This window comes from Salvelinus fontinalis, chromosome 11 (assembly GCF_029448725.1).
Source record: "Salvelinus fontinalis isolate EN_2023a chromosome 11, ASM2944872v1, whole genome shotgun sequence".
Lineage (NCBI taxonomy): Eukaryota > Metazoa > Chordata > Actinopteri > Salmoniformes > Salmonidae > Salvelinus > Salvelinus fontinalis.
In genome coordinates this window covers 5,187,684-5,212,683 of record NC_074675.1, presented here as the reverse complement: position 1 = coordinate 5,212,683, position 25,000 = coordinate 5,187,684, and the positions used below count along the sequence as shown (strand labels likewise).

The following is a 25,000-nucleotide window of genomic DNA, read 5'->3' as shown; positions in this document are numbered from 1 at the left end:
GTTGAAGTCTATATGGGAGGAGGGGGACTGTCTGCATGACACTGTTGAAGTCTATATGGGAGGAGGGGGACTGTCTGCATGACACTGTTGAAGTCTATATGGGAGGAGGGGGACTGTCTGCATGATAAACACTGTTGAAGTCTATATGGGAGGAGGGGGACTGTCTGCATGATAAACACTGTTGAAGTCTATATGGGAGGAGGGGGGCTGTCTGCATGACACTGTTGAAGTCTATATGGGAGGAGGGGGACTGTCTGCATGACACTGTTGAAGTCTATATGGGAGGAGGGGGACTGTCTGCATGACACTGTTGAAGTCTATATGGGAGGAGGGGGACTGTCTGCATGATAAACACTGTTGAAGTCTATATGGGAGGTGGGGGACTGTCTGCATGATAAACACTGTTGAAGTCTATATGGGAGGATGGGGTCTGTCTGCATGACACTGTTGAAGTCTATATGGGAGGAGGGGGACTGTCTGCATGATAAACACTGTTGAAGTCTATATGGGAGGTGGGGGACTGTCTGCATGATAAACACTGTTGAAGTCTATATGGGAGGATGGGGTCTGTCTGCATGACACTGTTGAAGTCTATATGGGAGGAGGGGGACTGTCTGCATGATAAACACTGTTGAAGTCTATATGGGAGGAGGGGGACTGTCTGCATGATAAACACTGTTGAAGTCTATATGGGAGGAGGGGGGCTGTCTGCATGACAAACACTGTTGAAGTCTATATGGGAGGAGGGGGTCTGTCTGCATGATAAACACTGTTGAAGTCTATACGGGAGGAGGGGGACTGTCTGTAGGACAAACACTGTTGAAGTCTATATGGGAGGAGGGGGGCTGTCTGCATGCTAAACACTGTTGAAGTCTATATGGGAGGAGGGGGGCTGTCTGCATGATAAACACTGTTGAAGTCTATATGGGAGGAGGGGGTCTGTCTTTATGATAAACACTGTTGAAGTCTATATGGGAGGAGGGGGGCTGTCTGCATGATAAACACTGTTGATGTCTATATGGGAGGAGGGGGGCTGTCTGCATGATAAACACTGTTGAAGTCTATATGGGAGGATGGGGGTCTGTCTGCATGACAAACACTGTTGAAGTCTATATGGGAGGAGGGGGGCTGTCTGCATGACAAACGTCAAGGGCAGCCAGAGGTCAGTAATCCTGGCAGAGTCAGTAAGGTACAGAACGGCAGACAGGGTTACGGTCAGGGCAGGCAGAGGTCAGTAATCCAGAGCAGTGTCAGGCAGGTACAGAACGGCAGGCAGGCTCAGGGTCAGGGCAGACAGAGGTCAGTAATCCAGGCCAGCATCAGGCAGGTACAGAACGGCAGGCAGGGTCAGGGTCAGGGCAGACAGAGGTCAGTAATCCAGGCCAGCATCAGGCAGGTACAGAACGGCAGGCAGGGTCAGGGTCAGGGCAGACAGAGGTCAGTAATCCAGGCCAGCATCAGGCAGGTACAGAACGGCAGGCAGGGTCAGGGTCAGGGCAGACAGAGGTCAGTAATCCAGGCCAGTGTCAGGCAGGTACAGAACGGCAGGCAGGGTTAGGGTCAGGGCAGACAGAGGTCAGTAATCCAGGGCAGCGTCAGGCAGGTACAGGTGCAAGAGCATAACAGGAGTACGGGGAAAACATATTGGTAAGCTTGACAAGACAAGACATACTGCAACAGACAAACAGAAAACACAGGTATAAAGGCTCAGGGGATAATGGGGAAAATGGGCGACACCTAGAGGGGGGTGGAGACAAGCACAAGACAGGTGAAACAGATCAGGGTGTGACAAACCCAGTGTTTCCTAACCCAGTGTTTCCTAACCCTAACCCAGTGTTTACTAACCCAGTGTTTCCTAACCCTAACCCAGTGTTTCCTAACCCTAACCCAGTGTTTCCTGACCCAGTGTTTCCTAACCCTGACCCAGTGTTTCCTAACCCTAACCCAGTGTTTCCTAACCCTAACCCAGTGTTTCCTGACCCAGTGTTTCCTAACGCTTACGCAGTGTTTCCTGACCCAGTGTTTCCTAACCCTAACCCAGTGTTTCCTGACCCAGTGTTTCCTAACGCTTACGCAGTGTTTCCTGACCCAGTGTTTCCTAACCCTAACATAGTGTTTCCTGACCCAGTGTTTCCTAACCCTAACCCAGTGTTTCCTAACCCTAACCCAGTGTTTACTAACCCAGTGTTTCCTGACCCAGTGTTTCCTAACCCTAACCCAGTGTTTCCTAACCCTAACCCAGTGTTTCCTGACCAAGTGTTTCCTAACCCTAACCCAGTGTTTACTAAACCAGTGTTTACTAACCCAGTATTTACTAACCCAGTGTTTCCTAAACCAGTGTTTAATAACCCAGTGTTTACTAACCCAGTGTTTCCTAAACCAGTGTTTACTAACCTTAACCCAGTGTTTACTAACCCAGTGTTTCCTAAACCAGTGTTTACTAACCTTAACCCAGTGTTTCCTAAACCAGTGTTTACTAACCTTAACCCAGTGTTTACTAACCCAAACCCAGTGTTTACTAACCCTAACCCAGTGTTTACTAACCCTAACCCAGTGTTTACTAACCCTAACCCAGTGTTTACTAACCCAGTGTTTACTAACCCTAACCCAGTGTTTACTAACCCTAACCCAGTGTTTACTAACCCAGTGTTTACTAACCCTAACCCAGTGTTTACTAACCCTAACCCAGTGTTTACTAACCCTAACCCAGTGTTTACTAACCCAGTGTTTACTAACCTTAACCCAGTGTTTACTAACCCTAACCCAGTGTTTACTAACCCAGTGTTTACTAACCCTAACCCAGTGTTTACTAACCCTGACCCAGTGTTTACTACCCTTAACCCAGTGTTTACTAACCCTGACCCAGTGTTTACTACCCTTAACCCAGTGTTTACTAACCCTAACCCAGTGTTTACTAACCCTAACCCAGTGTTTACTAACCCAGTGTTTACTAACCCTAACCCAGTGTTTACTAACCCAGTGTTTACTAACCATAACCCAGTGTTTACTAACCTTAACCCAGTGTTTACTAACCCTAACCCAGTGTTTACTAACCCAGTGTTTACTAACCCTAACCCAGTGTTTACTAACCCTGACCCAGTGTTTACTAACCTTAAAACAGTGTTTACTAACCCAGTGTTTACTAACCCCAACCCAGTGTTTACTAACCCCAACCCAGTGTTTACTAACCCAGTGTTTACTAACCCTAACCCAGTGTTTACTAACCCTAACCCAGTGTTTCCTAACCCAGGGTTCTGGGGACCTAAAGAGGTGCGCTTTTTTTCCATCTCATAATCAAGCCTTTAGTTGAATCAGGTGTGTTAGTGGTAGGGCAAAGGTAAAAATGTTTTTCCCATTGATAATCATTTGTTTTTCCTATGGATAATAGTGTGTTTCTCCCATGGATGATAGTGTGTTTTTTACATGGATAATAGTGTGTTTTTCTCATGGATAATAGTGTGTTTCTCCCATGGATAATAGTGTGTTTTTCCCATGGATAATAGTGTGTTTTTCCCATGGATAATAGTGTGTTTCTCCCATGGATAATAGTGTGTTTTTCCCATGGTATTCCCAGGTATTTAATTTAAATAATTCAAGTGTTTAGGTTGGAGTGTTTGTTCCTGTTTCTGAGGACGGCGTGGGGGCATCCCAAATGGCAGCCTAGCCCCTATATAGTGCACTACCTTTGACCAGGCCGCCCATTTGGGACAAAGCCGTTGTGTGGGCCCCATGCAGGGGAGTGTTTTGGTTTCAATACGAGAACAATTATAAAAGTTCAGTCGGCCAATGTGTGATATTTCCATACAGCACCACACATAGACGTGTGTGTGTGTGTGTGTGTGTGTGTGTGTGTGTGTGTGTGTGTGTGTGTGTGTGTGTGTGTGTGTGTGTGTGTGTGTGTGTGTGTGTGTGTGTGTGTGTGTGTGTGTGTGTGTGTGTGTGTGTGTGTGTGTGTGTGTGTGTGTGTGTGTGTGTGTGTGTGTGTGGATAGATAATATCAGTCATCAGAATTGTTTCCTCAGTGTTCATTTATTCAGTCATAGAATTTACAGATTTAGCATAATCTGCAATAAATAACTATTTATTAAAAAAATTCAAAAAAATCTAGATAATGAATAATAAATATAAATTAACTAAATCTATTGATTCAAGAGAAATAAAAACTCTTAACAATGATAATATACCATTGAGTATTGTGCGTCATTTCATAGATTAAATAAATACATTTTATAAATAGATGTCCAGTTCAGGCCTTTTGTATCAAGGTAATATGTAACTTCAATATGTATCTCCACTGTGTCTCCGGGGGGAAGTTTCCCTGAGGTACAGATCTAGGATCAGCTGCCCCTCCCCCAATCCTAACCTTCACCATTAGAGGAGAAATGATAAACTGACCCAAGATCAGTATCTAGGGGTATCTTCCCCCTACACCTAGCCTTCACACTAGACACGGTTGGTCATCTACATGATGCTTGATTTGAGCCTCTGGGCTTGCCGTCTCTTCCTGCGGTTGTCCTTCTTCAGCTGGAACTTAGTGGCCAGTTTGGAGGCTTTCTCGTAGATGGTAACCAACTCGGACAGAGCCTTCCCCTGGACTGTGGGGTCACTGGTCTGAGATAGAAGATACAAGCATTAACTATCAGGTTATCAGTTCATCAGGTATCACTGGTCTGAGATAGAAGATACAAGCATTAACTATCAGGTTATCAGTTCATCAGGTATCACTGGTCTGAGATAGAAGATACAAGCATTAACTATCAGGTTATCAGGTGTCATGATGATGGTGTCTATACAGTAGACTATACTACAGTCATGATGATGGTGTCTATACAGTAGACTATACTACAGTCATGATGATGGTGTCTATACAGTAGACTATACTACAGTCATGATGATGGTGTCTATACAGTAGACTATACTACAGTCATGATGATGGTGTCTATACAGTAGACTATACTACAGTCATGATGATGGTGTCTATACAGTAGACTATACTACAGTCATGATGATGGTGTCTATACAGTAGACTATACTACAGTCATGATGATGGTGTCTATACAGTAGACTATACTACAGTCATGATGATGGTGTCTATACAGTAGACTATACTACAGTCATGATGATGGTGTTTATACAGTAGACTATACTACAGTCATGATGATGGTGTCTATACAGTAGACTATACTACAGTCATGATGATGGTGTCTATACAGTAGACTATACTACAGTCATGATGATGGTGTTTATACAGTAGACTATACTACAGTCATGATGATGGTGTCTATACAGTAGACTATACTACAGTCATGATGATGGTGTTTATACAGTAGACTATACTACAGTCATGATGATGGTGTCTATACAGTAGACTATACTACAGTCATGATGATGGTGTCTATACAGTAGACTATACTACAGTCATGATGATGGTGTCTATACAGTAGACTATACTACAGTCATGATGATGGTGTCTATACAGTAGACTATACTACAGTCATGATGATGGTGTCTATACAGTAGACTATACTACAGTCATGATGATGGTGTTTATACAGTAGACTATACTACAGTCATGATGATGGTGTCTATACAGTAGACTATACTACAGTCATGATGATGGTGTTTATACAGTAGACTATACTACAGTCATGATGATGGTGTCTATACAGTAGACTATACTACAGTCATGATGGTGGTGTTTATACAGTAGACTATACTACAGTCATGATGATGGTGTCTATACAGTAGACTATACTACAGTCATGATGATGGTGTCTATACAGTAGACTATACTACAGTCATGATGATGGTGTTTATACAGTAGACTATACTACAGTCATGATGATGGTGTCTATACAGTAGACTATACTACAGTCATGATGATGGTGTTTATACAGTAGACTATACTACAGTCATGATGATGGTGTCTATACAGTAGACTATACTACAGTCATGATGATGGTGTCTATACAGTAGACTATACTACAGTCATGATGATGGTGTCTATACAGTAGACTATACTACAGTCATGATGATGGTGTCTATACAGTAGACTATACTACAGTAATGATGATGGTGTCTATACAGTAGACTATACTACAGTCATGATGATGGTGTCTATACAGTAGACTATACTACAGTAATGATGATGGTGTCTATACAGTAGACATACACAGTCATGATGGTGGTGTTATACAGTAGACTATACTACAGTCATGATGATGGTGTCTATACAGTAGACTATACTACAGTCATGATGATGGTGTCTATACAGTAGACTATACTACAGTCATGATGATGGTGTTTATACAGTAGACTATACTACAGTCATGATGATGGTGTCTATACAGTAGACTATACTACAGTCATGATGATGGTGTCTATACAGTAGACTATACTACAGTCATGATGATGGTGTCTATACAGTAGACTATACTACAGTCATGATGATGGTGTCTATACAGTAGACTATACTACAGTAATGATGATGGTGTCTATACAGTAGACTATACTACAGTCATGATGATGGTAGCACAGTGCTTGAGGATAATTAATCCAGAAAGCTGATGATTTAAATGTTGCATAGTCCATGGGATGTTTCATTCTAATTGACATATCCTTAATTTCATTTGTAACAAAAATAAGTTCATGTCATTGCTATGTGGCTTCATCTGCTAAAATATGAAGCGATGACCATGTGAAAGTAGACGACACCAGATCTGTGTTCTGCTTCATGGAGGGAAGCTCACCTTGACGGCCCACAGATTCTGCAGGTGTGTCCTCAGCTCAGGTATCCTCCCCAGGAAATAGTGTTTCTGGAGATGCTGAATTTTCCCCTTGACATAATTCAGACTGTCCCTCACTTCCTGGTCCCCCGTCTGGTTCAGCATCTGGCTGAAGATACTCAGATACACGTCCAGAACCACACTCATCAGCACCCTCCGCTCACTGTCCTGAGGGAGGGAGGGAGGGAGGGAGGGAGGGAAGGAGGGAAGGAAGGAGGGAGGGAGGGAGGGAAGGAAGGAAGGAAGGAAGGAAGGAAGGAAGGAAGGAAGGAAGGAAGGAAGGAAGGAAGGAAGGAAGGAAGGAAGGAAGGAAGGAAGGAAGGAAGGAAGGAGAATACTTTTAATATCTTGAAAGGTAGTTTTGTGTCCAGCCTAGTCCAAGGGTAAGCTGTAGTTCCACATTGGTGATGTTAGCCTGAAGGGGATAACAATGTGTAACTATATATCTGACCTCAAACGTGTCCTTGGGGAAAACAGGGTTCCCGTTGAACAGCTGGTCCTTGGAGATCGTCTGAAAGAGCAAGACATGATGACAATCAGTGGTGTTGCTTTTCTCCTTCAACTTAGTGCTGTTTATTGTGTATAGTGGGCTCTTCTACCCCTAATCACAAGTATAGTGTCTGTCAGACCTGGGCTAAATACGTCAAATAACTTCAAATACATCATTTAGTTTGTCCGGTACAATGGCAACAATAGAGTAGTCCCAAAAGTGCAAACTCCAAGCTACATCTAAGCTAAAGCTCACCTCAGATGGAAGTGTTTGAGCCAGGTGTCTATGGGCCTACCTGGATATGCACTGTTATGATGATGTCATCATTTTCTGTTTCATTTCAATCTCACTGACAAGTCTTTCCTGCTTGGGCAGGAAGTGTGGAACTCCTCTTGGTTTTAGTCAAACATTTGATCTCTAACTCATCAACATCCAATGTTCTCCCTGTTCTGTCCTACTGTTGGCCTCCCATTAGGAAGGAGATCTCCCTGTTCTGTCCTACTGTTGGTCTCCCATTAGGAAGGAGATCTCCCTGTTCTGTCCTACTGTTGGCCTCCCATTAGGAAGGAGATCTCCCTGTTCTGTCCTACTGTTGGCCTCCCATTAGGAAGGAGATCTCCCTGTTCTGTCCTACTGTTGGCCTCCCATTAGGAAGGAGATCTCCCTGTTCTGTCCTACTGTTGGCCTCCCATTAGGAAGGAGATCTCCCTGTTCTGTCCTACTGTTGGCCTCCCATTAGGAAGGAGATCTCCCTGTTCTGTCCTACTGTTGGCCTCCCATTAGGAAGGAGATCTCCCTGTTCTGTCCTACTGTTGGCCTCCCATTAGGAAGGAGATCTCCCTGTTCTGTCCTACTGTTGGCCTCCCATTAGGAAGGAGATCTCCCTGTTCTGTCCTACTGTTGGCCTCCCATTAGGAAGGAGATCTCCCTGTTCTGTCCTACTGTTGGCCTCCCATTAGGAAGGAGATCTCCCTGTTCTGTCCTACTGTTGGTCTCCCATTAGGAAGGAGATCTCCCTGTTCTGTCCTACTGTTGGTCTCCCATTAGGAAGCAGGAATCTAAAGTTTGCTGACGCAAACACAGCCAGTAGAGGCCAATTAGCTGTCGTGTCTGTCTGTCTGTCTGTCTGTCTGTCTGTCTGTCTGTGTGTCTGTTCGTCCGTCTGTCTGTCTGTCTGTCTGTTCGTCCGTCTGTCTGTCTGTCTGTCTGTGTGTCTGTTCGTCCGTCTGTCTGTCTGTCTGTCTGTCTGTCTGTCTGTCTGTCTGTTCGTCCGTCTGTCTGTCTGTCTGTCTGTCTGTCTGTCTGTTCGTCCGTCTGTCTGTCTGTCTGTCTGTCTGTCTGTCAGGAGAAACCCCTGTTTCCCCAGTTAATAATGTGTATGATACTTACATAGTGGCCTGTCAGTTTGTCTATGTTGCTCTTCATGGTATTTGATGTGTACTGAGCAGCATTACTCCATCCTAAAGTCATCCAGCCCATCAAGCAGAAACACATCACAGCCCTTGATAACACATCCATGGTCCTCAACCTCACGCTGAAGATCCTTCAAAGCTCAATAGTCCTCAATCGGTGTACGGAAACTTCAGTCAAAGGCCTTGACTTGAGTTGACTTAACGAGACCGCCTTGTATCTGACACTACCCAAGTCTTGTTCTTCTGTGTCTGTCTGACTGATGCTGAGGCTAAGACAGGCAGGTATTTATATAGTTGAGGCAGAGGCAGAAACGATAGAGGTGTGAGGTTGTGGGTTCTCTGACTGAGCGAAGTTTCCTTTAAATCACACACCAACACACGGCCGCTCAGTAACACCTTTCTTTGCAGCAGAGCATGGGGTCTTGGGTTGGAATCCCTAGGAAACAGGTAGTTATGACACGTTCTGGGGAAGTTCTTTGGTGATGTGGGTATGATGAGGGGGAAGAGGAGGAGAATCAGGAGAAGGTATGTGGTGAGGGGGACGTCTGGGTTGAAGTCATCTTAGAATGAACAGGTGAAGAGCTTTGTTACGTCCCAAACGGCACACTATTCCCCTACATAGAACACTACTGTTGACCAGAGGCATGACGGGCGGTTCGTGATTAGTGGTTCTGGCTGATCAACTAATGAAACTGTGGTGTTTCCTCTAACTGGTTTTGTAGTAAATGATGCATGTGCTGATGTAATACTGAAACTAACACCAAACTAACACTCTTATGAGGTAATGCAATAACTGATATATTTAATCTGTTGGTCTCTGTAGGCATAGTTCTCTTTCATCATTGTAGGGCTGCCTCCCAAATGGCACCCTATTCCCTACGTAGTGCACTACTTTAGACCAGGACCCATAGGGGTAGTGCACTACTTTAGACCAGGACCCATAGGGGTAGTGCACTACTTTAGACCAGGACCCATAGGGGTAGTGCACTACTTTAGATCAGGGCCCGTAGGTGTAGTGCACTACTTTAGACCAGGACCCATAGGGTAGTGCACTACTTTAGACCAGGGCCCATAGGGGTAGTGCACTACTTTAGACCAGGACCCATAGGGTAGTGCACTACTTTAGACCAGGACCCATAGGGGTAGTGCACTACTTTAGACCAGAGCCCTATGGGGGTAGTGCACTACTTTAGACCAGAGCCCATAGGGGTAGTGCACTACTTTAGACTAGGGCCCATAGGTGTAGTGCACTACTTTAGACCAGGACCCATAGGGGTAGTGCACTACTTTAGACCAGGACCCATAGGGTAGTGCACTACTTTAGACCAGGACCCATAGGCTAGTGCACTCCTTTAGACCAGGACCCATAGGGTAGTGCACTACTTTAGACTAGGGCCCATAGGGTAGTGCACTACTTTAGACCAGGACCCATAGGGTAGTGCACTACTTTAGACTAGGGCCCATAGGGTACTGCACTACTTTAGACCAGGGCCCATAGGGTAGTGCACTACTTTAGACCAGGGTCCATACGGGTAGTGCACTACTTTAGACCAGGGCCCATAGGGGTAGTGCACTACTTTAGACCAGGGCCCATAGGGGTAGTGCACTACTTTAGACTAGGGCCCATAGGTGTAGTGCACTACTTTAGACCAGAGCCCATAGGGGTAGTTGTCTACTTTAGACCAGAGCCCATAGGGGTAGTGCACTACTTTAGACCAGGGCCCATAGGGGTAGTGCACTACTTTAGACCAGGGCCCATAGGGGTAGTGCACTACTTTAGACCAGGGCCCATAGTGAGCCATTTCCCTCGTTTCTGTAGGTAAACAGCGTGTGTCTCTTTCGTCAGTGATTGAATAGGTTTGAGAGACAGCTGAAGACGTAGTCATTAGATATTATCAATACATGTAGATTACATGACCAACAGTATGTTAATTTAACTTTATTTTATTTATTTAAAGTCAGTTTATTTAAAGTCAGTTAAGAACAAATTCTTATTTTCAATGATGGCCTAGGAACAGTGGGTTAACTGCCTTGTTGTACCTTGTCAGCTCGGGGATTCGATCTTGCAACCTTTCGGTTACTAGTCCAACGCTCTAACCACTAGGCTACGCTGCCGCCCCAGTACGTGGGCACCTGCTCGTCCAACATCTCATTCCAAAATCATGGGCATTAATATGGAGTTGCTGCTATAACTCTTCTGGGAAGGCTTTCCACTAGATGTTGAAACATTGCTGCAGGGACTTTCTTCCATTCAGCCACAAGAGCATTAGTGAGATCAAGCACTGATGTTGGGCCAATTAGGCCTGGCTCGCAGTCGGCGTTCCAATTCATCCCAAAGGTATTCGAGGGGGTTGAGGTCAGGGCTCTGTGCAGGCCAGTCGAGTTCTTCCACACCAATCTCGACACAAAACCATTTCTGTATGGAGCTCGCTTTGTGCACGGAGGCATTGTCTTGCTGAAACAGGAAAGCACAGAATCGTCTAGACTGTCATTGTAGCGTTAATATTTCCCTTCACAAGGGGCCCGAACCATGAAAAACAAGCCCAGACCATTATCCCTCCTCCACCAAACTTTACAGTTGGCACTATGCATTCAGACCGGTAGCGTTCTCCTGGCATCCGCCAAACTCAAATTCGTCCGTCAGACTGCCAGATGGTGAAGCATGATTCATCACTCCAGAGAACGTGTTTCCACTGGTGGTCGAGCTTTACACCACTCCAGCCGACGCTTGGCATTGCGCATGGTGATCTTATGCTTGTTTGCGGCTGGTTGGCCATGGAAACCCATTTCATGAAGCTCCCGACAAAAAGTTATTGTGCTGACGTTGCTCCCAGAAGCAGTTTGGAACTCGGTAGTGAGTGTTGCATCTCAGCACTTGGTGGTCCTGTTCTGTGGGCTTGTGTGGCCTACCACTTTGCGGCTTAGCCGTTGTTGCTCCTAGACGTTTCCACTTCACTACAACAGCACTTCCAGTTGACCGGGGCAGCTCTTGCAGGACAGTCATTTGACGAACTGACTTGTTGGAAAGTTGACATCCTATGATGGTGCCATGTTGAAAGTCACTGAGCTCTTCAGTAAGGCCATTCTACTACAAATGTTTGTCAATGGAGATCACATGGCTGTGTGCTAGATTTTATACACCTGTCAGCAACTGGTGTGGCTGAAATAGCCGAATCCACTAATTTGAAAAGATGTCCACATACTTTTGTATATATAGTGTACATACATATGATGTAAAATGCACATAGACGTTTCAATATTTAAAGAATATTCATCAATATTCCCAAGAAAACGTCATTCATTCAGAGCAGGATTTGCATTGACTGTAAACCAGCTATATCCTATCTATTTTATTATCATCAACTATAGTTTATATATCGTTCATATTTTACCACTTTATTTATTATGAATGGGGAAAGAAAATCTACTTTTTCTTGGTATTTATTGCTATCTAGGCCAAAGTTCATTCATTGTGTCTGCTGGCATTACAGAGGCACAGAAAACAGAGCAGTGGAGAATGTCTCTCTCTCTCGCTGTCTCTCTCTCTCTGTCTCTCTCTCTTACTCTCAATTCAATTCAATTCAATTCAAGGGGCTTTATTGGCATGGGAAACATGTGTTAACATTGCCAAAGCAAGTGAGGTAGATAATATACAAAAGTCAAATAAACAATAAAAATGAACAGTAAACATTACACATACAGAAGTTTCAAAACAATAAAGACATTACAAATGTCATATTATATATATGCAGTGTTGTAACAATGTAGAAATGGTTAAAGCACACAAGTTAAAATAAATAAACATAAATATGGGTTGTATTTACAATGGTGTTTGTTCTTCACTGGTTGACCTTTTCTGGTGGCAACAGGTCACAAATCTTGCTGCTGTGATGGCACACTGTGGAATTTCACCCAGTAGATATGGGAGTTTATCAAAATTGGATTTGTTTTCGAATTCTTTGTGGATCTGTGTAATCTGAGGGAAATATGTCTCTCCAATATGGTCATACATTGGGCAGGAGGTTAGGAAGTGCAGCTCAGTTTCCACCTCATTTTGTGGGCAGTGAGCACATAGCCTGTCTTCTCTTGAGAGCCATGTCTGCCTACGGCGGCCTTTCTCAATAGCAAGGCTATGCTCACTGAGTCTGTACATAGTCAAAGCTTTCCTTAAGTTTGGGTCAGTCACAGTGGTCAGGTATTCTGCCACTGTATACTCTCTGTTTAGGGCCAAATAGCATTCTAGTTTGCTCTGTTTTTTTGTTAATTCTTTCCAATGTGTCAAGTAATTATCTTTTTGTTTTCTCATGATTTGGTTGGGTCTAATTGTGCTGTTGTCCTGGGGCTCTGTGGGGTGTGTTTGTGTTTGTGAACAGAGCCCTAGGACCAGCTTGCTTAGGGGACTCTTCTCCAGGTTCATCTCTCTGTAGGTGATGGCTTTGTTATGGAAGGTTTGGGAATCGCTTCCTTTTAGGTGGTTGTAGAATTTAACGGCTCTTTTCTGGATTTTGATAATTAGTGGGTATCGACCTAATTCTGCTCTGCATGCATTATTTGGTGTTCTACGTTGTACACGGAGGATATTTTTGCAGAATTCTGCATGCAGAGTCTCAATTTGGTGTTTGTCCCATTTTGTGAAATCTTGGTTGGTGAGCGGACCCCAGACCTCACAACCATAAAGGGCAATGGGCTCTATGACTGATTCAAGTATTTTTAGCCAGATCCTAATTGGTATGTTGAAATTATGTTCCTTTTGATGGCATAGAATGCCCTTCTTGCCTTGTCTCTCAGATCGTTCACAGCTCTGTGGAAGCTACCTGTGGTGCTGATGTTTAGGCCGAGGTATGTATAGTTTTTTGTGTGCTCTAGGGCAACGGTGTCTAGATGGAATTTGTGGTCCTGGCGACTGGACCTGTTTTGCAACACCATTATTTTGGTCTTACTGAGATTTACTGTCAGGGCCCAGGTCTGACAGAATCTGTGCAGAAGATCTAGGTGCTGCTGTAGGCCCTCCTTGGTTGGTGACAGAAGCACCAGATCATCAGCAAACAGTAGACATTTGACTTCGGATTCTAGTAGGGTGAGACCGGGTGCTGCAGACTTTTCTAGTGCCCGCGCCAATTCGTTGATATATATGTTGAAGAGGGTGGGGCTTAAGCTGCATCCCTGTCTCACCCCACGACCCTGTGTGAAGAAATGTGTGTGTTTTTTGCCAATTTTAACCGCACACTTGTTGTTTGTGTACATGGATTTTATGATGTCGTATGTTTTACCCCCAACACCACTTTCCATCAATTTGTATAGCAGACCCTCATGCCAAATTGAGTCAAAGGCTTTTTTGAAATCAACAAAGCATGAGAAGACTTTGCCTTTGTTTTGGTTTGTTTGGTTGTCAATTAGGGTGTGTAGGGTGAATACATGGTCTGTTGTACGGTAATTTGGTAAAAAGCCAATTTGACATTTGCTCAGTACATTGTTTTCATTGAGGAAATGTACGAGTCTGCTGTTAATGATAGTATTGAGTATTTTCCCAAGGTTACTGTTGACGCATATTCCACGGTAGTTATTGGGGTCAAATTTGTCTCCACTTTTGTGGATTGGGGTGATCAGTCCTTGGTTCCAAATATTGGGGAAGATGCCAGAGCTAAGGACGATGTTAAAGAGTTTTAATATAGCCAATTGGAATTTGTTGTCTGTATATTTGATCTCTCCCTGTCTCTCTCTCTCTCTCTCTCTCTCTCTCTCTGTCTCTCTCTCTCTCTCTGTCTCTTTCTCTCACTCTCTCTGTTTCTCTCTCTCTGTCTCTCTCTCTCTCTCTGTCTCTCTCTCTCCCTCTCTCTGTTTCTCTCTCTCTCTCTCTGTCTCTCTCTCTCACTCTCTCTGTTTCTCTCTCTCTCTCTCTCTCTCTCTCTCTCTCTCTCTCTCTCTCTCTCTCTCTCTCTCTCTCTCTCTCTGTCTCTCTCTCCCTCCCTCTCTATCTCACTCTCTCTCTGTCTCTCTCTCCCTCTCTATCTCACTCTCTGTTTCTCTCTCTCTCTCTTTCTCTCTGTCTCTCTCTCCCTCCCTCTCTATCTCACTCTCTCTCTCTGTCTCTCTCTCCCTCTCTATCTCACTCTCTCTGTTTCTCTCTCTCCCTGTATCTCACTGTCTCTCTCTCTCTCTATCTCTCTCTGTCTCTCTCTCCCTCTCTATCTCACTGTCTCTCTCTGTCTCTCTCTCCCTCTCTATCTCACTCTCTCTGTTTCTCTCTCTCTATCTCTCTCTGTCTCTCTCTATCTCTCTCTATCTCTCTGTTTCTCTCTCTCCCTGTATCTCACTGTCTCTCTCTCTCTATCTCTCTCTGTTTCTCTCTCTCTCTCTCTCTCTCTCTCTCTGTCTCTCTCTCCTTAACTCACTCTCTCTGTTTCTCTCTCTCCATGTATCTCACTGTCTCTCTCTGTTTCTCTCTCTCTCTTCTCTCTCTCTCTCTCTCTCTCTCTCTCTCTCTCTCTCTCTCTCTCTCTCTCTCGTCTCTCCCTCTCACCCCAGTCAGTGTGCTAGCTTCCTAAAATGGCACCCTATTCCCTATTTAGTGTACTACTTTTGACCAGGTAGTGCACTAAATAGGGAATAGGGTGTAATTTGAGACGCATCCTGTATCAGCACTCAGAAGAGACGGGGCCCTATGTGGTGTGAAACAGGAAGGGGCTTGGGCTGTCATGTCACTTATGAGTAACACTGTCATAGAGGATTTCTTAGAAGACTTATGTGTTGCTAGATGCTAGTTGCTAGTTGCTAATGCTAGTACTGGTAGATGCTAATGCTAGTACAGATAGATGCTGATGCTAGTACAGATAGATGCTGATGCTAGTACAGATAGATGCTAATGCTATCTTTCATTGACACCCAGGCTCTTTCAAAGGGGGGACAGCGGCATTACATTCAGACAAATATTGATGTTGAAAGAATGTGGTTTGATTTAACTATCTATTGAAAATGGTTTATTTTCAAGAACCACTTTTGCTTATTCAGGCTAGTTGCTAGTTGCTAATGCATAGATGCTTGTCAGTTTCCATGAGAGAGAAATGGTTAGAGTTGTGGGTGTCACTCTGTCACCTCAGAAAGGATGACAGGTTGGGGTTTCAGCGTAGGTCGGCCGCGCAACCCCATAACACGTCAGGTGACAAAACGGAATGGTGGGATCTAAAATAAAGGTTCCTATAACACAGTCATCCTGCGACACCACCGAATGAATGACCTCGTCTTTACAGTTCCAGAACCCCGGGACAACACCGAATTAATGATCTCACCGTCATAGTTCCAGAACCCCGGGACAACACCGAATTAATGATCTCACCGTCATAGTTCCAGAACCCCGGGACAACATCGAATGAATGACCTCACCTTTACAGTTCCAGAACCGCAATCGGAAATAATGTGACTGAGCACAATTCAATTCACATCAGGGAAATAAAACTGCGTGAGTGTGTGAGTGCGTGAGTGAGTGCGTGTGAGTGTGGGTGCGTGCGTGCGTGCGTGCGTGTGTGTGTGTGCGTGAGTGAATGCGTGCGTGAGTGTGTGTGTGTGTGTGCGTGAGTGAGTGCGTGCGTGCGTGAGTGTGTGTGCGTGAGCGTGTGTGAGTGTGCGTACGTGCGTGCGTGCGTGAGTGTGTGTGTGTGCGTGTGTGCGTGTGTGTGTGTGTGCGTGCCTGTGTGTGTGCGTGTGTGTGTGCGTGTGTTTGCGTGCGTGTGTGTGTGCGTGCGTGTGTGTGTGTGTGTGGATAGGTCACATCAGCCATCAGAATTGTTTTCTTAATGTCACTTTATTCACTCATAGAACTTACAGATCTTCAACTGCAAGAAATAACTCTTTATATTCCAAGAGAAAAGCATTTTCTATATAATAAATAATAAATATTAATTAACAAAATAGATTCCTTTTGATTCATGAAAAATAAATACTCTTTTGACAATGATAAGTAATTTAATAATAGATGAAATAACGTAATAATAGATTAAATAAATTAATAATAGATGAAATAACTTAACAAAATAAATAGAGTTTTGTATCAAGGAAATATGTAACTTCAAAATGTATCTCCATTGTGTCTCCGGGGGGAAGTTTCCCCGAGGTACAGATCTAGGATCAGCTGCCCCTCCCCCAATCCTAACCGCCGTTAGAGGGGGAAATTATAAACTGACCCAGGATCAGTATCTAGGGGTAACTTCCCCCTACACCTAACCTTCACCGTTAGAGGGGGAAATGATAAACTGACCCAGGATCAGTATCTAGGGGTAACTTCCCCCTACACCTAACCTTCACCGTTAGAGGGGGAAATTATAAACTGACCCAGGATCAGTATCTAGGGGTAACTTCCCCCTACACCTAGCCTTCACACTAGACACGGTTGGTCATCTACATGATGCTTGATTTGAGCCTCTGGGCTTGCCGTCTCTTCCTGCGATTGTCCTTCTTCAGATGGAACTTCAGGGCCAGTTTGGAGGCTTTCTCGTAGATGGTAATGAACTGGGACAGAGCCTTCCCCTGGACTGTGGGGTCACTGGTCTGAGATAGAAGATACAAGCATTAACTATCAGGTTATCAGTTCATCAGGTATCACTGGTCTGAGATAGAAGATACAAGCTTTAACTATCAGGTTATCAGTTCATCAGGTGTCATGAGGATGGTGTCTATACAGTAGACTATACTACAGTCATGATGATGGTGTCTATACAGTAGACTATACTACAGTCATGATGATGGTGTTTATACAGTAGACTATACTACAGTCATGATGATGGTGTCTATACAGTAGACTATACTACAGTCATGATGATGGTGTCTATACAGTAGACTATACTACAGTCATGATGATGGTGTCTATACAGTAGACTATACTACAGTCATGATGATGGTGTCTATACAGTAGACTATACTACAGTCATGATGATGGTGTCTATACAGTAGACTATACTACAGTCATGATGATGGTGTCTATACAGTAGACTATACTACAGTCATGATGATGGTGTCTATACAGTAGACTATACTACAGTCATGATGATGGTGTTTATACAGTCATGATGATGGTGTCTATACAGTAGACTATACTACAGTCATGATGATGGTGTCTATACAGTCATGATGATGGTGTCTATACAGTAGACTATACTACAGTCATGATGATGGTGTCTATACAGTAGACTATACTACAGTCATGATGATGGTGTTTATACAGTAGACTATACTACAGTCATGATGATGGTGTCTATACAGTAGACTATACTACAGTCATGATGATGGTGTCTATACAGTAGACTATACTACAGTCATGATGATGGTGTCTATACAGTAGACTATACTACAGTCATGATGATGGTGTCTATACAGTAGACTATACTACAGTCATGATGATGGTGTCTATACAGTAGACTATACTACAGTCATGATGATGGTGTCTATACAGTAGACTATACTACAGTCATGATGATGGTGTCTATACAGTAGACTATACTACAGTCATGATGATGGTGTCTATACAGTAGACTATACTACAGTCATGATGATGGTGTCTATACAGTAGACTATACTACAGTCATGATGATGGTGTTATACAGTAGACTATACTACAGTCATGATGATGGTGTCTATACAGTAGACTATACTACAGTCATGATGATGGTGTTTATACAGTAGACTATACTACAGTCATGATGATGGTGTCTATACAGTAGACTATACTACAGTCATGATGATGGTGTCTATACAGTAGACTATACTACAGTCATGATGATGGTGTCTATACAGTAGACTATACTACAGTCATGATGATGGTGTCTATACAGTAGACTATACTACAGTCATGATGATGGTGTCTATACAGTAGACTATACTACAGTCATGATGATGGTGTCTATACAGTAGACTATACTACAGTCATGATGATGGTGTTTATACAGTAGACTATACTACAGTCATGATGATGGTGTTTATACAGTAGACTATACTACAGTCATGATGATGGTGTCTATACAGTAGACTATACTACAGTCATGATGATGGTGTCTATACAGTAGACTATACTACAGTCATGATGATGGTGTCTATACAGTCATGATGATGGTGTCTATACAGTAGACTATACTACAGTCATGATGATGGTGTTTATACAGTAGACTATACTACAGTCATGATGATGGTGTCTATACAGTAGACTATACTACAGTCATGATGATGGTGTCTATACAGTAGACTATACTACAGTCATGATGATGGTGTCTATACAGTAGACTATACTACAGTCATGATGATGGTGTCTATACAGTCATGATGATGGTGTCTATACAGTAGACTATACTACAGTCATGATGATGGTGTCTATACAGTAGACTATACTACAGTCATGATGATGGTGTCTATACAGTAGATTATACTACAGTCATGATGATGGTGTCTATACAGTAGACTATACTACAGTCATGATGATGGTGTTTATACAGTAGACTATACTACAGTCATGATGATGGTGTTTATACAGTAGACTATACTACAGTCATGATGATGGTGTCTATACAGTAGACTATACTACAGTCATGATGATGGTGTTTATACAGTAGACTATACTACAGTCATGATGATGGTGTCTATACAGTAGACTATACTACAGTCATGATGATGGTGTCTATACAGTAGACTATACTACAGTCATGATGATGGTGTCTATACAGTAGACTATACTACAGTCATGATGATGGTGTCTATACAGTAGACTATACTACAGTCATGATGATGGTGTTTATACACTAGACTATACTACAGTCATGATGATGGTGTCTATACAGTAGACTATACTACAGTCATGATGATGGTGTCTATACAGTAGACTATACTACAGTCATGATGATGGTGTCTATACAGTAGACTATACTACAGTCATGATGATGGTGTCTATACAGTCATGATGATGGTGTCTATACAGTAGACTATACTACAGTCATGATGATGGTGTCTATACAGTAGACTATACTACAGTCATGATGATGGTGTCTATACAGTAGACTATACTACAGTCATGATGATGGTGTTTATACAGTAGACTATACTACAGTCATGATGATGGTGTCTATACAGTAGACTATACTACAGTCATGATGATGGTGTCTATACAGTAGACTATACTACAGTCATGATGATGGTGTTTATACAGTAGACTATACTACAGTCATGATGATGGTGTCTATACAGTAGACTATACTACAGTCATGATGATGGTGTCTATACAGTAGACTATACTACAGTCATGATGATGGTGTCTATACAGTAGACTATACTACAGTCATGATGATGGTGTCTATACAGTAGACTATACTACAGTCATGATGATGGTGTTTATACAGTCATGATGATGGTGTCTATACAGTAGACTATACTACAGTCATGATGATGGTGTTTATACAGTAGACTATACTACAGTCATGATGATGGTGTCTATACAGTAGACTATACTACAGTCATGATGATGGTGTCTATACAGTAGACTATACTACAGTCATGATGATGGTGTTTATACAGTAGACTATACTACAGTCATGATGATGGTGTCTATACAGTAGACTATACTACAGTCATGATGATGGTGTCTATACAGTAGACTATACTACAGTCATGATGATGGTGTCTATACAGTAGACTATACTACAGTCATGATGATGGTAGCACAGTGCTTGAGGATAATTAATCCAGAAAGCTGATGATTTAAATGTTGCATAGTCCATGGGATGTTTCATTCTAATTGACATATCCTTAATTTCATTTGTAACAAAAATAAGTTCATGTCATTGCTATGTGGCTTCATCTGCTAAAATATGAAGCGATGACCATGTGAAAGTAGACGACACCAGATCTGTGTTCTGCTTCATGGAGGGAAGCTCACCTTGACGGCCCACAGATTCTGCAGGTGTGTCCTCAGCTCAGGTATCCTCCCCAGGAAATAGTGTTTCTGGAGATGCTGAATTTTCCCCTTGACATAATTCAGACTGTCCCTCACTTCCTGGTCCCCCGTCTGGTTCAGCATCTGGCTGAAGATACTCAGATACACGTCCAGAACCACACTCATCAGCACCCTCCGCTCACTGTCCTGAGGGAGGGAGGGAGGGAGGGAGGGAGGGAAGGAGGGAAGGAAGGAGGGAGGGAGGGAGGGAAGGAAGGAAGGAAGGAAGGAAGGAAGGAAGGAAGGAAGGAAGGAAGGAAGGAAGGAAGGAAGGAAGGAAGGAAGGAAGGAAGGAAGGAAGGAGAATACTTTTAATATCTTGAAAGGTAGTTTTGTGTCCAGCCTAGTCCAAGGGTAAGCTGTAGTTCCACATTGGTGATGTTAGCCTGAAGGGGATAACAATGTGTAACTATATATCTGACCTCAAACGTGTCCTTGGGGAAAACAGGGTTCCCGTTGAACAGCTGGTCCTTGGAGATCGTCTGAAAGAGCAAGACATGATGACAATCAGTGGTGTTGCTTTTCTCCTTCAACTTAGTGCTGTTTATTGTGTATAGTGGGCTCTTCTACCCCTAATCACAAGTATAGTGTCTGTCAGACCTGGGCTAAATACGTCAAATAACTTAAAATACATCATTTAGTTTGTCCGGTACAATGGCAACAATAGAGTAGTCCCAAAAGTGCAAACTCCAAGCTACATCTAAGCTAAAGCTCACCTCAGATGGAAGTGTTTGAGCCAGGTGTCTATGGGCCTACCTGGATATGCACTGTTATGATGATGTCATCATTTTCTGTTTCATTTCAATCTCACTGACAAGTCTTTCCTGCTTGGGCAGGAAGTGTGGAACTCCTCTTGGTTTTAGTCAAACATTTGATCTCTAACTCATCAACATCCAATGTTCTCCCTGTTCTGTCCTACTGTTGGCCTCCCATTAGGAAGGAGATCTCCCTGTTCTGTCCTACTGTTGGCCTCCCATTAGGAAGGAGATCTCCCTGTTCTGTCCTACTGTTGGCCTCCCATTAGGAAGGAGATCTCCCTGTTCTGTCCTACTGTTGGTCTCCCATTAGGAAGGAGATCTCCCTGTTCTGTCCTACTGTTGGCCTCCCATTAGGAAGGAGATCTCCCTGTTCTGTCCTACTGTTGGCCTCCCATTAGGAAGGAGATCTCCCTGTTCTGTCCTACTGTTGGTCTCCCATTAGGAAGGAGATCTCCCTGTTCTGTCCTACTGTTGGCCTCCCATTAGGAAGGAGATCTCCCTGTTCTGTCCTACTGTTGGCCTCCCATTAGGAAGGAGATCTCCCTGTTCTGTCCTACTGTTGGCCTCCCATTAGGAAGGAGATCTCCCTGTTCTGTCCTACTGTTGGCCTCCCATTAGGAAGGAGATCTCCCTGTTCTGTCCTACTGTTGGCCTCCCATTAGGAAGGAGATCTCCCTGTTCTGTCCTACTGTTGGCCTCCCATTAGGAAGGAGATCTCCCTGTTCTGTCCTACTGTTGGCCTCCCATTAGGAAGGAGATCTCCCTGTTCTGTCCTACTGTTGGCCTCCCATTAGGAAGGAGATCTCCCTGTTCTGTCCTACTGTTGGTCTCCCATTAGGAAGGAGATCTCCCTGTTCTGTCCTACTGTTGGTCTCCCATTAGGAAGCAGGAATCTAAAGTTTGCTGACGCAAACACAGCCAGTAGAGGCCAATTAGCTGTCGTGTCTGTCTGTCTGTCTGTCTGTCTGTCTGTCTGTCTGTGTGTCTGTTCGTCCGTCTGTCTGTCTGTCTGTCTGTCTGTATGTCTGTCTGTCTGTCTGTCTGTCTGTTCGTCCGTCTGTCTGTCTGTCTGTCTGTCTGTCTGTCTGTTCGTCCGTCTGTCTGTCTGTCTGTCTGTCTGTCTGTCTGTCTGTTCGTCTGTCTGTCTGTCTGTCTGTCTGTCTGTCTGTCTGTCTGTCTGTCTGTCTGTCTGTCAGGAGAAACCCCTGTTTCCCCAGTTAATAATGTGTATGATACTTACATAGTGGCCTTTCAGTTTGTCTATGTTGCTCTTCATGGTATTTGATGTGTACTGAGCAGCATTACTCCATCCTAAAGTCATCCAGCCCATCAAGCAGAAACACATCACAGCCCTTGATAACACATCCATGGTCCTCAACCTCACGCTGAAGATCCCTCAAAGCTCAATAGTCCTCAATCGGTGTACGGAAACTTCAGTCAAAGGCCTTGACTTGAGTTGACTTAACGAGACCGCCTTGTATCTGACACTACCCAAGTCTTGTTCTTCTGTGTCTGTCTGACTGATGCTGAGGCTAAGACAGACAAGTATTTATAGTTGAGGCAGAAAGAGAGTTGAAACGATAGAGGTGTGAGGTTGTGGGTTCTCTCACTGAGCGAGGTTTCCTTTAAATCACACACCAACACACGGCCACTGAACACCCTTTCTTTGCAGCAGAGCATGGGGTCTTGGGTTGGAATCCCTAGGAAACAGGGACTTTTGACACATTCTGGGGAAGTTCTTTGGTGATGCAATTAAGTTCAGGTTGGTATGCATGTCTGTTGACTTCTGTGTTGATAGAAGACAGAGCCCTGTCTGTTGACTTCTGTGTTGATAGAGGACAGAGCCCTGTCTGTTGACTTCTGTGTTGTTAGAGGACAGAGCCCTGTCAGTTGACTTCTGTGTTGATAGAGGACAGAGCCCTGTCTGTTGACTTCTGTGTTGTTAGAGGACAGAGCCCTGTCTGTTGACTTCTGTGTTGCTAGAGAACAGAGCCCTGTCTGTTGACTTCTGTGTTGCTAGAGAACAGAGCCCTGTCTGTTGACTTCTGTGTTGTTAGAGGACAGAGCCCTGTCTGTTGACTTCTGTGTTGTTAGAGGACAGAGCCCTGTCTGTTGACTTCTGTGTTGATAGAGGACAGAGCCCTGTCTGTTGACTTCTGTGTTGCTAGAGTACAGAGCCCTGTCTGTTGACTTCTGTGTTGATAGAGGACAGAGCCCTGTCTGTTGACTTCTGTGTTGCTACAGTAGATGATAGTTGCTAGTTGTTAGTTAGTTAGTCCTAATGCTAGTACAGGTAGATGCTGATGCTAGTACAGATAGATGCTGATGCTATCTTTCATTGACACCCAGGCTTTTTCAAAGGGGGGTCAGCGGCATTACATTCAGACAAATATTGATGTTGATAGAATGTGGTTATATTTAACTATCTATTGAAAATTGTTTAATTTCATGAACCACTTTTGCTTATTCAGGCTAGTTGCTAGTTGCTAGTGCATAGATGCTTGTCAGTTTCCATGAGAGAGAAATGGTTAGGGTTGTGGGTGTCACTCTGTCACCTCAGAAAGGATGACAGGTTGGGGTTTCAGCGTAGGTCGGCCGCGCAACCCCATAACACGTCAGGTGACAAAACGGAATGGTGGGATCTGAAATAAAGGTTCCTACAAGACACCCATCCTGCGACACCACCGAATGAATGATCTCACCGTCATAGTTCCAGAACCCCGGGACAACACCGAATGAATGACCTCACCTTTACAGTTCCAGAACCCCGGGACAAGACCGAATGAATGACCTCACCTTTACAGTTCCAGAACCCCGGGACAACACCGAATGAATGACCTCACCTTTACAGTTCCAGAACCCCGGGACAAGACCGAATGAATGATCTCACCTTTACAATTCCAGAACCCCGGGACAACACCGAATGAATGACCTCACCGTCATAGTTCCAGAACCCCGGGACAACACCGAATGAATGACCTCACCGTCATAGTTCCAGAACCCCGGGACAACACCGAATGAATGATCTCACCTTTACAATTCCAGAACCCCGGGACAACACCGAATGAATGACCTCACCGTCATAGTTCCAGAACCCCGGGACAACACCGAATGAATGACCTCACCTTTACAATTCCAGAACCCCGGGACAAGACCGAATTAATGATCTCACCTTTACAGTTCCAGAACCCCGGGACAACACCGAATGAATGACCTCACCTTTACAATTCCAGAACCCCGGGACAACACCGAATGAATGATCTCACCTTTATAGTTCCAGAACCCCGGGACAACACTGAATGAATGACCTCACCGTCATAGTTCCAGAACCCCGGGACAAAACCGAATGAATGACCTCACCTTTACAATTCCAGAACCCCGGGACAACACCGAATGAATGACCTCACCTTTACAGTTCCAGAATCCCGGGACAAGACCGAATGAATGACCTCACCTTTACAATTCCAGAACCCCGGGACAACACCGAATGAATGACCTCACCTTTACAGTTCCAGAACCCCGGGACAAGACCGAATGAATGATCTCACCTTTACAATTCCAGAACCCCGGGACAACACCGAATTAATGAC

The 25,000-nt window shown here is 44.0% G+C and overlaps 3 protein-coding genes across 3 annotated transcripts in view; all 3 read right to left on the bottom strand.

The window, feature by feature from the left end:
• LOC129864907 (dual specificity tyrosine-phosphorylation-regulated kinase 2) overlaps window positions 1–25,000 on the bottom strand; it is a 501,483-nt gene that overhangs the window by 317,945 nt on the left and 158,538 nt on the right. The gene's annotated exons all lie outside the window — the stretch shown is intronic.
• On the bottom strand, window positions 4,217–8,927 carry LOC129864910 (interferon gamma 1-like). The gene is made up of 4 exons (XM_055937224.1): window positions 8,665–8,927; window positions 7,237–7,296; window positions 6,750–6,953; window positions 4,217–4,611 (listed from the first exon to the last, which is right to left on the bottom strand). Exons 1-4 carry the CDS (start codon window positions 8,791–8,793, stop codon window positions 4,462–4,464), a joined length of 543 nt encoding a protein of 180 aa, XP_055793199.1. The 5' UTR covers window positions 8,794–8,927; the 3' UTR covers window positions 4,217–4,461.
• Window positions 16,949–23,091, bottom strand: LOC129864911 (interferon gamma 1-like). Its single transcript, XM_055937225.1, has 4 exons — window positions 22,651–23,091; window positions 21,075–21,134; window positions 20,596–20,799; window positions 16,949–17,228 (listed from the first exon to the last, which is right to left on the bottom strand). Exons 1-4 carry the CDS (start codon window positions 22,777–22,779, stop codon window positions 17,079–17,081), a joined length of 543 nt encoding a protein of 180 aa, XP_055793200.1. The 5' UTR covers window positions 22,780–23,091; the 3' UTR covers window positions 16,949–17,078.

Coding starts and splice junctions, on each gene's coding strand:
- LOC129864910 (XM_055937224.1), bottom strand. CDS start 8,793: ATGGATGTGTTATCAAGGGCTGTGATGTGTTTCTGCTTGATGGGCTGG. Junction 7,297..8,664: donor ACAAACTGACAGGCCACTAT/GTAAGTATCATA, acceptor TTGCTCTTTCAG/ACGATCTCCAAGGACCAGCT. Junction 4,612..6,749: donor AGAATCTGTGGGCCGTCAAG/GTGAGCTTCCCT, acceptor CTTCTATCTCAG/ACCAGTGACCCCACAGTCCA.
- LOC129864911 (XM_055937225.1), bottom strand. CDS start 22,779: ATGGATGTGTTATCAAGGGCTGTGATGTGTTTCTGCTTGATGGGCTGG. Junction 20,800..21,074: donor TCCCCAAGGACACGTTTGAG/GTCAGATATATA, acceptor TCCCTCCCTCAG/GACAGTGAGCGGAGGGTGCT. Junction 17,229..20,595: donor AGAATCTGTGGGCCGTCAAG/GTGAGCTTCCCT, acceptor CTTCTATCTCAG/ACCAGTGACCCCACAGTCCA.